General features: G+C 47.8%; 1 protein-coding gene across 6 annotated transcripts in view; it reads right to left on the bottom strand.

The window, feature by feature from the left end:
• The window catches only part of Csnk1d (casein kinase 1 delta), a 29930-nt gene that overhangs the window by 7279 nt on the left and 11098 nt on the right, over positions 1-11553 (bottom strand). For 5 of the 6 annotated variants that reach the window (XR_012438395.1, XR_012438394.1, XR_012438396.1 and 2 more), the window contains exons 3-8: positions 8202-8350; positions 7378-7606; positions 6800-6970; positions 6084-6232; positions 3763-3934; positions 3195-3334 (exon numbers count right to left, since the gene is read on the bottom strand). Coding sequence is in view for 3 of the 6 variants with exons in the window: in XM_020188296.2 (XP_020043885.1) it covers positions 3195-3334; positions 3763-3934; positions 6084-6232; positions 6800-6970; positions 7378-7606; positions 8202-8350 (1010 nt within the window). In the remaining 3 variants the exon portion in view is untranslated. Of the gene's footprint in view, positions 1-273; positions 337-3194; positions 3335-3762; positions 3935-6083; positions 6233-6799; positions 6971-7377; positions 7607-8201; positions 8351-11553 lie in introns of all 6 variants that reach the window. The other variant, XM_020188289.2, reaches the window with a different exon arrangement.

The following is an 11553-nucleotide window of genomic DNA, read 5'->3' as shown; positions in this document are numbered from 1 at the left end:
GGAGACAGGCCCGAGGCCAAAGGCATGGCGGGATGGTCCTCTGGAGTCACTCTGTCCAGAGACGTTGAGGATGGCTCTACTCCCCAGACTGTGCAGCTGACCACAGCTGCTCCAGAACCCACACAGGAGAAGAACAAAGCAGAAAAAGCCTCTCTACCTCCAGCACCTGGCATGCAAGCCCAGCCCGCCTGCCAGCCCCAGGTGGGTGGGGAGTGATTGCTCCCACCCGCCTGGAGCCTGCCGCCTGCGGAGCCCCATCACGAGCACACTCACCCAGTGCTGCCTTCCGACGGAGACGAGCAGCTACTTGCCGTGGTGTTCGAAAGGAATGCTATTCTGAGGTGGGGAAAAGACAGCTGTTGGTAAGCGTCCCGCTGGCCGAACCAGCACGCGAGGCCCCAGACCCCTGACTGCCCGCGTCCAGCGTGTGTCCAGATGTGCCTTGACCAGGTCCACAGACAATGCAGGTGCCATTTTGGGGACCCCAGGGAACAGCTGGTCTCTCCACACAACTCAGGAACTCACTTGCTTCTCATGACCAGCCCTCGCATCAGAGTGGCCACTGCTGCTCCACAAGAATGAGGGCACAGGAAAGACTCTCCTAACCTCTCACACACTAAGAAAAGCCAATGCCCAGTGGATGGTGGGGCTGGATGGGCCCTATAAACGGCTCTTACAGTGCTTTCCAGGACACACTTCCTTCATAACAGAAGCACCAGGCTGCACACCTTGTTTTGGGGCAGGGTGTGACTGAACAAGCCATCAAAAGGAATAACTGCCACCTTATGGACAGTACTAGCTGGAGACCTTTCTTCTCAAAAAGAGAGAAATCCCAGAACAGATCTCCACTGACTAGATCCTCACAGGTCCAAGTTCTTTTGGGAACCAACTCACAGACCAGAAAGTGTGGGAACTGTGGTTTGCTAGAGGACTGGACTAACATGATTGCCCTTCAGGGAAGGAAAGGAGCCGAAGTGGGAGCAGCTGCCCTCATGCAAGTCTGGGCAGGATGAGGTCTTATGCAGCAGGTAGGACAGCTTCCATAGGATGCACTAGCTCCCAAGGAGGAAACTCAGCCTGGGATGTGTGGCTGTGGAGACAAGGGCCTCAGCACACATGGTACCTGCTTTGCCAGTTCACTGTGAGAAGCCCCATCAACCCCAACTCTCTCTAGAGTGAGTGAGTCAGAGCAATCCTATGGCCCCTTGCACTTCTAAACAACCAGGGCAGATGCTGGGTTGAGGGGCTAGAAAGAGCGGACAGAAGGAAGAGTTCATTTGTCCTCCTTGGATTAAAAATGGGGGAGTGGAGAAGAAATCAAAGCCACTGAGCACGCTGGTGCTAGTGGCACCCTAGAGGGAAAGGGATACTCTTAAGGAGCAGACACCTTCCAATGCCAGAAATACCCTCCTGAAGATAGCAATGGCAGTCATTCCTGGAGATATGGGATGGGATGGGCATGCAGGGGACAAGCTGAACATGAGCAGTCTCCAGAAAATCCCTGTGGTCAGAGAAAAAGCTAGTGTTTCTTCTAGAAGGGAAACATGCCCATCTCAAATCTCTCAGAGCCACTCCCTAGTGTGGAAACACACATTACACATTACAATTCATGCAGAAACAGACAAGAGGCCAAGTAAGCAGACTGATTGTGAGCCTCAGGTTCACCATGTGAAAGAAGAGTGCTTTTTTCCACCACCCCAAGGCTGAAGCCTGTGACTGCCTGGTTTCCATCCACAGGACCACCTGACTTCTTCTCCCTCCTGGATGCCAAACTTCCAGATGCTGTATTCTCTTATTCTAATAATAATAATAATAAAAGTCAGCCTGCTCATTCCTTAAGTCTTTGCCAACTTAACTGCTTGAATAGAGATGTTCAAAAGTGCAGCCAGGGCCACCACACCTGCAGACAGACCAGCAGAAGTAGACCCACTCCAGGATATGCTCAGTGGCTATGTGGACAACAAAGTCCATGAGAAGAAACCTATCAAGTATCTATGTGAGGGAACAGGACATGGGGTGTGCATGCTAGGAGAACCACCTTCACACCACTGGTCAGACCCCTCAAGTCCTCCAACCCAGTAGCCCTCATTCGGCAACAACACCCCCTACCCCCACCCCTCTGGGGAAAAAATTGTCATACAGGAACAGCCCATTCCTGGAAATGTTACTAGCAAATCAGACACTGAGTCACTCATTACAAGACCCCTAGCCTCAACAGGCCTGCTTCTCACCACACCAGCCCTTGGTGTGGACTGAGCTCTAGTAGCCCTAAAGGACTCTATGCTTGCTCTGCCACATGCTCAGTACCCCCCACCCCCTCCACATTCAGCAGCACACTGCACCAGGTCCCACCCAGTAAGCCAAGGCTGAGTAACAGCGCACTTCTGAAATGAGCTCCTGCTCGATCTGGCAGGACTCCTGGCGCTCAAGCACCTGACAGGGAGCTCGTGCAGGACCCTGAAACTTCCTTCAGGAAAAGCAACTGACACGTTCATAAAAAGTTACTCTGGTCTATTGAAAGCAGCACACCTAGTGAACGCAAATGAACAAGAGCAGAGCGAGAGGGGAGGATGTTGAGGAGAGGAAGGTTATGAGAGGAAGAGGCCCCAAGCCAGCCCAGGCCATCCTACCTTCCTTGAATGCTTCCCTCAATGAGAGACAGAAAGACCAGTAAAAGATGGACACCCTACAGCCCAGCGTGGGCCCAGGGAGACCAACCATGGAGCTTGTGGGCTGGACTCCTTCACAGGACCTTTCCTGAGGAGTCACCCTTCTCTGTGCAGATCTTTGCTAGGGTGACCCTGGCCAGCAAACATGGAGAGAGGGTCCTAAAGGCTAGGTGTCTCCCGACAACAAGTGTGAGCAGGCATGTGGTGTCTGGTGTGGTGGGAGCTCCTCAGAAGTCAAGTAGAAGGGAAAGGCTCACAGCCATCACTCCGTTGCCAGCATGCCGAGACATAAGCCTCCCGCAGATCCTTGGTGAGGCTCCAACCAAGAAGCAAAGTAGAACCAGGAGCTTAACAGCCCCGTGGGCTAAAAATCCTCAAAAAGGTAGAAAAAAAGGAGGGAAGGACGGAAACAACCCTTTACAAATGTTACGGTCTTTCAACGCTAAGCTTGGCGCTCACACACAGGCACATGCCCTCGTACCTAGGCCTGGCTCATCTGGGCCTATGTGAGCTTCAAGTGCATACCTGTGAGGTGGACATGCGAGAGGTATCTTGTCGGCCTGTGAGATCAGATGAGGAAACATTGACTGGGGCCCCACGATGCAGCCGCATGCTCACTTTCCGCTCTCGTTCCATGCCAGAGACGGGCCGAGGAGAGGTGTTGGCTAGAACAAAGAAGCCATGGTGACCAAGGACCTCTGGCTGCTTAGACATCTCACTAGCCTGCAGGTGCAGCAGTGACCAATGGCCAGTGGGTGGAAATGTGGCTCAGTGGTAGAGCACTTGCCTAGCATGTTTGAGGAGGGGCCCTAGGTTCAATCCCAGCATCACACCAAACAACTCAGGTGTCCAAATACCACAGGAACACCTTGTATTATGAGAACAAAATACTACATAGAAAATCACTAATACTAGTAACAGCTTTTAGGGAATTCAGTCCTTAATAGACCAAGTCCTGCAAATGGGACATTTCTAAATGTGCCACTGTGGGCTGTGCCCCAGCCATCAAGTGCACCTGGCCCAGAACCCCCAAAAGATGAAACAGAGAGATGTCCCAGTGTCCACTCCAAGGCATACTGGGAGATATGCTCACCTGTGTGTGAGGTAGGGGTGAGGGGTGTTGGGGGAGCCACTTCCTGGGTCCCCCGCAGGCGGCCCGAGGCTGTGGAAGGGAGGCCACGGGTGGCTGGATTTCGGGAGTGTCTCAATCGCTCCTCTCGGTCCCGGCGTTCCCGCTCAGCATCATCTGCAGCCCGGCTGGCACCCTGAGAACAGAACAGAAGGAAACTGGGTGTGGTAAAAAGCAACTGAAGACCATTAGCTGTCCCCTGGAACCTTGAGGAAACACCAAGGGGCATTTGGGACAAGACTGAGCCATCCACAGCAGCACAATGAGTCAAAAGACATGTCTCCATACAAAGATAGGGGAATATACTCACGAGGGCAGCAGCTACTCCTTTTATTTCCCAACATCTGAGAGGAAGTCTCGCTCCTGCCTGGAACTCTTACTAAATAGTTCATCTGCTATGGTGGAGGAGACTGCCAGGGGCCAGAAATGAGGAGGGGATGGGGAGTGTGGGAGGGTGATGGACAGACAGTAGGGTAGGGGCAGCAGCACTGAACCAGAGGTGTCCAACCAGAGTCCAGACCCTAGGCCTGAGGGGAATGTGGTGTCATGGTAATGTCAGCCACACCATGTACACAAAGGCCAATGTCAGGGCTGGTAGCCAGGTGTGCTGGGTCAACCCTGACACATGGGGCATTTGATCTTAAGCAGTTAAGCTGAGACACTAGTCAGCCTAAAAGTTTTATTCTAATCATCAATGCAGGGGTCTGCAAACCATGGTCCATGGTTAAGTCCTGATGCCACCTGTTTTATTGGATTCAATCTTGTTCACTCATAGGTGAGTGGCTACTTTTCAGCTACATGGCAGAGCTGAGGGACTGCAACTCAACACAGCCAGCAGAGCTGACAATATGTACTACTTGGCCTTTTTTAGAGCAAGTCTGCTGGTCTATTATGAGAGTTGGTTAGTGTTAGAATCATGCTGGGGGAAGGTACTCTGATGTCCAGGCACTGGACAGTCCACAGAAACTGCTTAACGCTATACTTTTAACTTCCACCCCACCCTGCACAGTGCTCTCTTTCCAGTCCAAGGCTAGCCTGGGTATACACGGAGCAGCCCTATGCTGGGGCATACAGCTCTAGTTTATGCCCTCCACAAGCTGGCCATGAGGCACAGATATCGGACAAGACTTCTGGCTTACACCCCAAGGAAGTAGCTCTGATCTTCTACCAGTAGACTGTATCACCTGCAAACGTTTTAACTTCTATCTCAAATTAAAAAAAAAAAAAATTTTTTTTGAGCTAAAGTCTCAAAATGTAGCCAAGACTGGCCTTGAACTCAATCAGCCTCTGGAGTGCTGGCCATTATAGTAGTGTGCCATCACACCTGGCTTAAATAACAAATTTCTAATGAGAACAGACATGAAAATGAAAATTCCACAGAAGCTTGAATTCTGGTAGCAGTGTCTGAATGCTTTAAAAAATGCATACAGCCGACACAGGGATGATGGCCCAAAGGCTCTAGGGCCTCCTTGTTCATTCACCTGTGGATTCTTGCATGCACCTTTGGTGAAGAGAAAACCAAATGTAAAAGCAACCTATTATAGGGTAAAACTCAGACTGAATGCCAGGTTGCTCATCTAGCAGGCTGCCCTGAGGCCCCCTGAGGTACATTCTGGATCCAGGTGGGGCTGGGAAAGAGGAAGGGGCAGGTCCAGGCTTTATGTCAGTGTACTATGGTAGGCATCATGCCCCATTATCACAAGCAACTGAACCCACAAAGCTCTTAGAACTGGTGATGGTAATTATTAACAACAGAATGACCTTTCAAGCTCGGTTCAGTGGTTCACGCTTATAGTCCCAGCACTTGGGAGGCTGAAGCAGGCAGATCATTTGAGCCCCAGAGTTCAAGACTAGCCTGAGCGACATAGTGAAACTCTGTCTCAAAAAATAAATTAAAACAAAACAAAACAAATCCCCTTACTAGCTTTAATTCCTGAAAGTCAAACATTAAGGAAAAAGACTTGCCCAACTAAGAGGACCTGGCAATCCACAAGTACTGGACCCTGGCTTCACTTCAGGGCCTCCCATGTTCACACCTGCAAACTCCACAGGCCTCTTTGATTGTAGGACTCTTCCCTTCTCAGAACTCTATGCCCACAGGCAAATACCCATAGAGGCTAAAGCCCAACCAGCTGTGCTGTGCTTTCACAGCTCAGAAAATGCACCCTTACCCTGGCACAGCCTAACTCTGTGTACAAGACCCAGTCCAGATGTGCCAGCTTCTTGAAGACCATGCTGTTACCATCCTGCACTGTAAGACAGACCGAGCTGGCAATGGCACTTACAAATTTGAGCATGTTCCAGTCGAACACATAGTCATAGGAGAAGCCCTGGCGATGAAACAGATTCCTGAAGAGCTGTCTCAGGTAGGAGTAGTCAGGTTTGTCGTCAAAACGCAAGGAACGGCAGAAATTCAGGTATGTGGCAAATTCAGCTATAAAATAAGAAACTCAAAGCTAACTAGCTATTACAAGAGTGTCTGCTAAGATTCCCCATTTACCTCCCAAAGCTGAAATACTAGTTATATTCTTAAGAGTCCAGGCCTTGGGAAACAGTTTTTTTTTTTTTAAATTCAACATCAAGGGGCTAGGGGAAGAAGGTGTGCCTTAGTGCTAGAGTGCTTATGTAGCATGCTTAAGACCCAGGGCTCAATTCCCAGTGCTGTCCAAAATAAATAAAATAAAAATTAACAAAGTCAACACCACAGAGCACAGGTCAGTTGTATCTTTCTAACCATGTGGATCTCTCCTGAGGCTCAGCCCCGCCTCATTCCTGTCTCTCATGGGCCTCACAGAGCTCCTTCCAGAGGCTCAGGACTGCATCAGAAAGAACAGAGGGCTGACTATCACCTCCATACACAAAAATGTCCCTTTCCTGCCAACATTTCTTGTAGGTGACAGAAAGCACAGGCAGAGCATCTCCAAGGCATCCAGTTAACACCAGGGCAGCCAGCACCAGTGTGGACAGCAAGTTCTGCAGCAAGAGGACAGCAGGCACTCACAGGGATAGCCTTTGCACAGCACTTCAATGGGAGTAGACATCTTCTTCTCACTGATCCTCTCGTACTTCTGCCTCTTGGTGGCAGCCTTCAGCCCCTGCCAGGGGAGAGAGCCCAGGTTGAAGTACATCAGCACGTACCCCAGAGATTCCAAGTCGTCCCTCCGAGATTGTTCTGGAAAGAAAAGGGAACTATGTGAAGAATCGCACACATGTACATATATAAAACCAAGATATAGCAAACATGATTATGGAAATGAACGTTAAAAACAGAAAACTACACTTGGGTGACCACTTCAACCAGAATCTGCCCCTCATGCTATTAAGGGAAGTGTCAAAGATCCCAAAGGAACAACATCAATGGCTCAGAGAACTGTTAAGAGCTAGCTTCTGCATGCTCCACCACACCTGCCAATAGAAGGCTCCAGAATTTGCTGCAGTCATCCTATCTGCTACAAAGATTGACTGATGGTTTCCAGGGTTCTGAGCACCAAGCCTGCTCATGACCCCTAGGCCACCTGAGAGGCCTTTTCCTAAGCTGAGGGATGGACATGCCCAAAGGCATGTTTGGAATTGGCTTACCAATTCCAAGGTGTGTGTTGATGGAGGCATAGCGCGCCGTCCCTGTGAGGTTCTTGTTCTCTCGGTAGGGGATGTGCTGGTGTGTGCGGGCATCCCGGTACTTCTTGGCCAGCCCAAAGTCAATGATGTAGACCAGGTTTCCTTTCTTCCCCAGCCCCATGAGGAAGTTATCTGGCTTCACATCTCGGTGGATGAAGTTCTTCGAGTGAATGTACTCAATACGACTAATCTAGAAGCAGAGAGGCAAAGGCAAGAGACTGAATCCCAGAACACCATGCCTTAGGAAAAGAGGCTGCTTGGCATTGAGGATAAGCTGTACGTTCTCTGTTCTTCAGCCAGAGCAGAGTGGTTTCACTAGGAAGGGGAAACCAAACTGACCAGAAGTCATCTCCCAAATTACCTCCAGCTCTCTGGCCTCCACAGGACTGGGCATTTCCTCTCCTTGGCAGCCATAGGGATAGACAAGAGCAGATTGAGGGACTGCCTGTTACTAGACAATGTATGTCTGCACAGCCAGATTCTCTGCTTGAGCTGCACCTAAGAATTTTCTCAGAAACCACACCAGAGCTGCTAGGAATCAAATGTGTACTTCCTAAGAGACTAGAAAGGCTCTTTAATGTGAATGTACTCAAGATGCTGAGGGCAGGCCTCCAAACCAGTCACCTGTGTAATTATCTTGAAGTTACACAAATTCTCTCTTTCTCTCTGCACATGAACAGGCCAATAGCAGAAAAAATGGCAATTGTGTAATTTATTGTATCAGGCCAGCAAGCCAGTGCCAAGCATCCATGCTGCCTGGCCACTTAAGGTAAAGGGGCACTTACCATTTGGTCAGCCAGCAGCAGAACAGTTTTGAGACTGAACTTCCTCGAGCAGAAGTTGAAGAGGTCTTCTAGGCTTGGTCCCAGCAGCTCCATCACCATGACATTGTAGTCTCCCTCGGCCCCGCACCATCTAATGGTAGGGATGCCCACTGAATGAGAAACCAAACAGAGCATTTCAAGCGGAGGCCACTGTATCAGCTCACCTCTACTCAATGTGACATAGGCATCCAGTGGAGTAGGGCTTGGAGATCAGAACACCCTGAGGATGCCTGCCCTCAAAAACCCATAGCTGAGATTAAGGCCACATGTTAATAAACAATGTGTAGCAGACTCTGACAAGGGTTGAGCAGCAGTAGGAAGTGAGACAGGATTTGAGCTGATTTCCTAACACTGGCCTCCAAAGGCAGGAAGTGCAGAACACAAGAAAGAGAAAGCACGCAGAGTAAAATACAGCCCAGGTAGACAGAACCAGCAGGGTCAGTCAGAAATTACAGCTACAGTGGAGAGAGACTGGAATATAAGGCTGAGAAACAGAAGACAAAGATAGCTACTATTAGTGGGTAGGAGAGAAAAAAGCTGTGCGTTTTTTTTTTTTTTTTTTTTGCGATATAAACTTCTTGGGAATTTGTATAGGGACAAAGAGGCCGTAAACAAACCAATCGGTGGAAGTGAGAATGAAGACGACAGATAAATCCAACAGTAAGAAACAATCCAGGGCCCCACACAAGGGAAGGAATTTAAAGACGCCTTCAAACCCTGAAGCTACGTATCAATCCATTCTTGAAAAATGGGTGAAAGATATCAGACACTTCGATAGAGAATGCATATGAATAGTCAACAGTCACAAGAAGTCACTCAGGGGAGCTGGGAGCACATGCTCCTTAAGTTGAGACAAGAATGTGCATGTAGCCTTGTTCAAGAAGAGGTCAGCTTCTCAAAAACCTGCCCAGGTTTTGTTCTGTGGTCCCCTCTGTCTGCAGGGCACATGTTCTCCTAGCACTGGCTCTCACTACACATGCCTTCCACTCTAGACCTTTCATGCTAGACAGTGAAGCTTTTGGTGGGGCTTCACAGTGTCAACAGGGAAATCCTCCTATTTAAAAATTAGCTTCAGTCGCTATCACTGTAACATGACTCGCTTTCAGGTCTATTGTAAATATACTCCTTTACTAATAAATTCTGCTATCATTGTTACTTAAAAAAAGAGCTTCATTTCCTGAAGAGTTTTTACACTTTACATGAGAACACATGTGACCAATGTGTAAGTTACAATGCACAATGTAACTAGACCCACAACCCAAAGAGACCTGGAACATTCCTAACAGTAACATCTATACACCACTTGCTCATTTCATCTGTGCTCTGCAGGTAACCACCACCCACACATACCTCTTCATCACTTCTTTGCTATAAGAAAACTAAGCACGTGTGCTGTTTAACATTCCTTCATACAGCACTGCATAATCTCTCTAGCCACCTATCATTTGGATGGCTTAGGTTTATTTTTTTAAATTAAATAAATGATGCTGTTAACACATTCTTACATGTCTAAAGTGAAAACTCTTACACTTAAGATTCTCTTTCATAACTTTTTTCTTCTTCTTCCAGGTAGACACCTAGAAATGCATTTGCTATATTGTAAGGTACCAATTATTTGACTACATAAGATAAACAAGATAGTGTCAAGTTGCTTTTTAAGATGGATAAAGCAACTGACATTGCCAGCAGCAATGAGCAAGGCCTTGCTACTGGACACCCTCATACTGAGCACTCCTGGACACCTAATCATACTGCTTGCCAGTTTTTCCTATCATGGTATCACCTATTACAGCACTCTTTATAAATTCTGGATACTAATTCTGGTTTTATTCAAGGCAAACATTTTCTCTTGACTGATATAATTTTTAAATTTTCTTTTAAAAAAATTTCTTGATGAAGAGCTTTATGGTGGGACTGGGGTTTGAACTCAGGGCCACGTTCTTGCTAGGCAGGCACTCTACCACTTGAGCTACTCCTCCAGTCCATTTGCTTTGGTTATTTTGGAGATGGGGGTCTTGTGTACTTTTTGCCAGGGATGGCCTTGATCCTTCGTCCTCCCGATCTCAGTCTTCCAAGTAGCTAGGATTACAGGTGTGCATTCATTTGCTTTAGTTATTTTTTGGATCAAGTCTATTTTTCCTTGGGGTCAGCCTCAGACCATGATCTTCCTACCTATGGCTCCCACAGAGTCAGGACCATAGGCATGAACCACCATGCTGACTTATTCTGTTGAGATGGGGTCTTGCTAATTTTTTTTTGCTCAGGCTGACCTCAAATTAATCCAATTTCTGCCTCCTCTAAACTGGCAAAATGCTTAATTTCAAAAAAGACCAATGTATCAGTTTTTCCTCAATGAGTAATGCTTTCAGAGTCTTTTTGTTTGTTTGTTTTGCGCCAGGATCCATTATGTAGCCCACAATGGCCTGGAGTGCCTGCCTCAGCCTCCCGAGTGCTGGGATTATGGGTGTGCACCATCATGCTTGCATGCTTTCAGTGACTTACTCAAAGAAATTCTTTCTAATCTTAAGCTGAAAAAGATCCTATTATTTTCTTGTAAAATGTAGACGTCACTTCTACTTTCAGCAGAGATGAAGATAACAGGGACTCAATCTACCCCCCCCCCCCAGTTGAAAGAAAACAAAATAATGCAACATGGATGACAGGCAGATGACACTGGTACCTGAAAGATGCTCCTGACCCTAGGACACGCCCAAGTGTTACTACAAAGCAAAAACCAAACAGACCAACTTAATTTGACTTCATCCCAGACCACAGCTGAGAAAGAATCTGAGCAATATAAAAACACCCAGCACACAAGAGGGTAAGATTCTCAATGCCTGGCACCCAAAAGTTACTAGATGTGCAAAGAGCAAAAAACACAACACAGTAAGAAATCAAACAATCAAGCATGAAAAGTTATAATAAAATATAACTGAATAACATGCCAAGAAAGTTAAAGGCAGGAGAAATATTAAAATCAAACCAAATCTAACGCAGAGACCGAACACAATGGAATTAATCAGAGATCAGGTACTGCAAAGACACATGAACTCAAAGGCATAGAGAGACAGACAAGGGCCTCAGTGAGCTTTGGGGCAAATTCAGGGCATCTGAAGAGGAGGAAGAGCACAAGGGGACATACGACAATAGACCAGCCCACATGGAGCTTGCTCAGTGAAGGCCAAACACAAGAGCCACGAAGAAAAACCATACTAGCACACAACAGTCAAACTATCCACACTGCGTGGTGCTCCATTCCTAGTAGTCTGTACAGTTAGTGTGTAAAGGAACTCTTCCTCAGAGGAGAGCAGGG

Source organism: Castor canadensis, chromosome 11 (genome assembly GCF_047511655.1).
Source record: "Castor canadensis chromosome 11, mCasCan1.hap1v2, whole genome shotgun sequence".
Classification (NCBI taxonomy): domain Eukaryota; kingdom Metazoa; phylum Chordata; class Mammalia; order Rodentia; family Castoridae; genus Castor; species Castor canadensis.
The sequence above is the reverse complement of the archived record's forward strand: the minus strand, read 5'-3'. Positions and strand labels throughout refer to the sequence as shown.